The 3,205-nt window shown below is 37.5% G+C and overlaps 1 protein-coding gene across 1 annotated transcript; it reads right to left on the reverse strand.

Annotated features, from left to right (window-relative positions):
- Positions 1-436: 436 nt before the first annotated feature.
- LOC309551053 (G-protein coupled receptor 55-like) lies at positions 437-1,419 on the reverse strand (the record flags this gene model as incomplete). Its single annotated transcript, XM_082251494.1, has 1 exon — positions 437-1,419. The coding sequence occupies one exon, from the start codon at positions 1,417-1,419 to the stop codon at positions 493-495; it is 927 nt and encodes a 308-aa protein (XP_082107620.1). The 3' UTR covers positions 437-492.
- Between the last annotated feature and the right edge of the window lie 1,786 nt (positions 1,420-3,205).

Here is a 3,205-nt window from a genome sequence, read left to right on the forward strand (position 1 = left end):
GTTTTGGATACAATGTGGAAGGATTAGAAACTCTAACAGATTTTTGATGTGCCCTCATTAGGAAAATTTCTTGTTACCTCCAGGAATGCCAAAGGGATACCAGGGTTCTAACTTTACTACAGTCTACTAAAAGCAACAGTTTTATTTCTGTCTACAGGAGAAATTTCATTGGTAACATGACTGCAAATTCCACTTAAAATACACAACGATAAAAACCTGACAAAGGGCCTATACTTCTCTACCATGTTCAAAACCAAACCAAAGTTTTGGCTGGAGTTCACTCTGTGTAGTGCATTCCGTTTCTTTTATAACATGCTGTTTGATAAAACAAAAGAAGCCTGTATGAAACATCATTGTCATTTCCATGGTCCGGTTCCTTCATTATTTTTCAGGATAGCTTAGGAGAAATAACATTGCTGTATGTTATTGTATTGTATGTGATGGTATCACCACCCCCACCCCTCAATAAAGAATTTGTAGTTACACCTTTGTCTATATAGAAGTGTTCACAATTCCCACCTGTGTCACATTTGGCTTATATTTAAGTTTGGCGCGAAATTCTTTTATCGAAAAATAGTAGCAAAGGGCATCAAGGCAGCAGTTAATATTAGATATACAGAATCCCACCTGTATGAATATGCTGATGTGTTTTCTCACTGTGCAGTCTGAAATGACCTGTCTATTAACCAGAAACTGCAAGAAGAAGCCAATATGCGTAAAACTAAAGCAAATCACAAACACCACCAAATTACAGATGATTATGCGTATAACAACAGCCTTGGATTCTTCAGACTCTACTGCGGAAGATATGGGAACCAATAGTGTCCTGATGATCTGAATAGAACAATACAACATGATGGTCATAGGGATCACAAATCCAAACATTTCCAGAGGTATTATTATGTTAGGACTCCAGATATTTTCAGACAGGTTATGAAAGCATTTAACATTTTCAAATTTTTCTTTGGTAAAAAATGTAAATAAAGAAACACTCCACACAAAGATCCATATAATGATACATATTATTATGGTCTTTTTGGGTGAACGTAGAACCCTGGCCCAGAAAGGATGGATAATAGCTATGTATCTGTCCAAGCTGATGAACATAATTGTGTAGATGCTGCCATACATATTCGTAAAGTAGAGAGATTGTAGGAAACCACACAGATAACTGCTCACCTTGATGTCATCCTGGGAGAAGTATATTTTTGAGGGTAAAGACAGAACAAGAAAGAAATCCAGGATTGCCAGATTCACCAAGTATATTGAAGCTTCTGTGTATTTTTTCATGGAACAACAGAAGATCCACAGAGCGAATGAGTTCAGCATAAAACCCATAATGAAGGTGGGAATATAGGTCGTCAATTGAATAGGGCGAAGTATTGAAGTAATGTTCTCAATAGGACAGCTCACGTTCATTATTCTGTTAACAAAAGACAAATTAACAATTTTTGTACTTTTCTCATCTCACAACTTCAGTTATCCTTTTGTTAAATGTTTACCTGGACAGGTCTAAATCCAAGATAAAAAATTAAATATATTATCTTAATTCCAGGGGCAAATATAAACTTTTTTTCCAGATGGTCTATCAACCAAATACAATAATTGCGAGACCTTTTGCTTACCAGGTTTCCTATTGGTGACTGAAAGTTTTTCTAAAGGGAAGATTTTTCCAAATAGGCTCCTCTTTTTTTTTTTTTTATAAACACGTTGACATGCTACATTAGAATGTCCCTTGGATTTTCAGATTCTCTAAAGTCATCCTTCAGAGAAACTTATCCTAAAACTATTTAGTTCACCAACCTGCTCAAAAAGTTCATAAAAAACATTGACCTTATTTGTCCCACTCCTACTGTTGCAATAAGTATCTGCTTATCTCCTTTGTCATACCATACTTACCATTTTAAAACAAGGAACATGGTCTATCCATTGCTAACAAGTAGGAATGAGTAGGACATGTGGTTCCAATGTAAGTTAAGATCAAACATTCAGTGCTTGGAGAAGATTCAAACTTTAAGAGAACTTTCTGACAAACATCCCACAATGCATTGCTTGAGCCATCATTGGCCATTGACATGTACCTAACCTTTGGTCAGGTGCAAGACATTGGCCAATGTTAGCTCACAGTAAAGTTTCAGCCCACAAACTATAAAAAATACTGTATTCCCAGCATCCTTCTGTCAGTGTGTTGGTGGTTTGTTGGTTGTTTAGTGTGAGTGAGAAACAGCTGACATTTGTTTAGGGGAAAGACAAGTTAGTGTAGTGTGATTTCAGTATCATGCTATGTACAATTCTTCAACAGTTTAATGCTAAATACATGCTACTCAGTGCTATATATAGCATATAGTACTATATTATGTGCCTTATACAGTATTTGCAATTGATACTTTACAGTGAATTGCAGTTTGTGTGGCTAGGGAGAGTGGAGTGTAAGCCCACCTGCATTAACTGTAATTTAAACAGACCAAACAATCAGGAAAGGGGGTGATAGTGTTTAATGCTAAATACATGCTACTCAGTGCTATATATAGCATATAGTACTATATTATGTGCCTTATACAGTATTTGCAATTGATACTTTACAGTGAATTGCAGTTTGTGTGGCTAGGGAGAGTGGAGTGTAAGCCCACCTGCATTAACTGTAATTTAAACAGACCAAACAATCAGGAAAGGGGGTGATAGTGTGCACCCCTCCCCTAAACCTTATCAGGTTATTTGCCCTCAACCTGGGAAGGGTACTGTGGCAGGTGGGAGCCACCTGGCAAAGCACCTTGTCCCTATGTAGATGAGGACAAGGGCCTCTTCTCCACAACCCATTTGTTGTGTGGGTATAAAGGGGAAGGGGGCTTTTTGGAATCTGTAAGTCCCTTTTAAAAATAGGAGGAACCCCAAATACCAGTCACCCCCTGTGTGAATGCTTATGGGGTAGAGAGTACTCCATACACCTTCACCAAACAAGATGTAAATAGCAAATAAACAGACACCCTTTGTGTGTGGAGTGGTTACTTTGGCATAGGAACAGTCCAGGATAGCTTTAAGTAGAACTATAGGCAAAACTTTTGTTTTTCATTTTGGATAGATTAAGGGAGAGTTATAACCCATGCAGTACTTTTTTTTTGCCATCTGTGTCCCATTGGGTAGATTTACTTTCACGTCCTGTCCCATAGCCAAAACAGGATGTGAGAGGAAAACCCTGTAAATTGAG

Source organism: Pelophylax lessonae (assembly GCF_965119305.1).
Source record: "Pelophylax lessonae genome assembly, chromosome: 3".
Taxonomy (NCBI): Eukaryota; Metazoa; Chordata; class Amphibia; order Anura; family Ranidae; genus Pelophylax; species Pelophylax lessonae.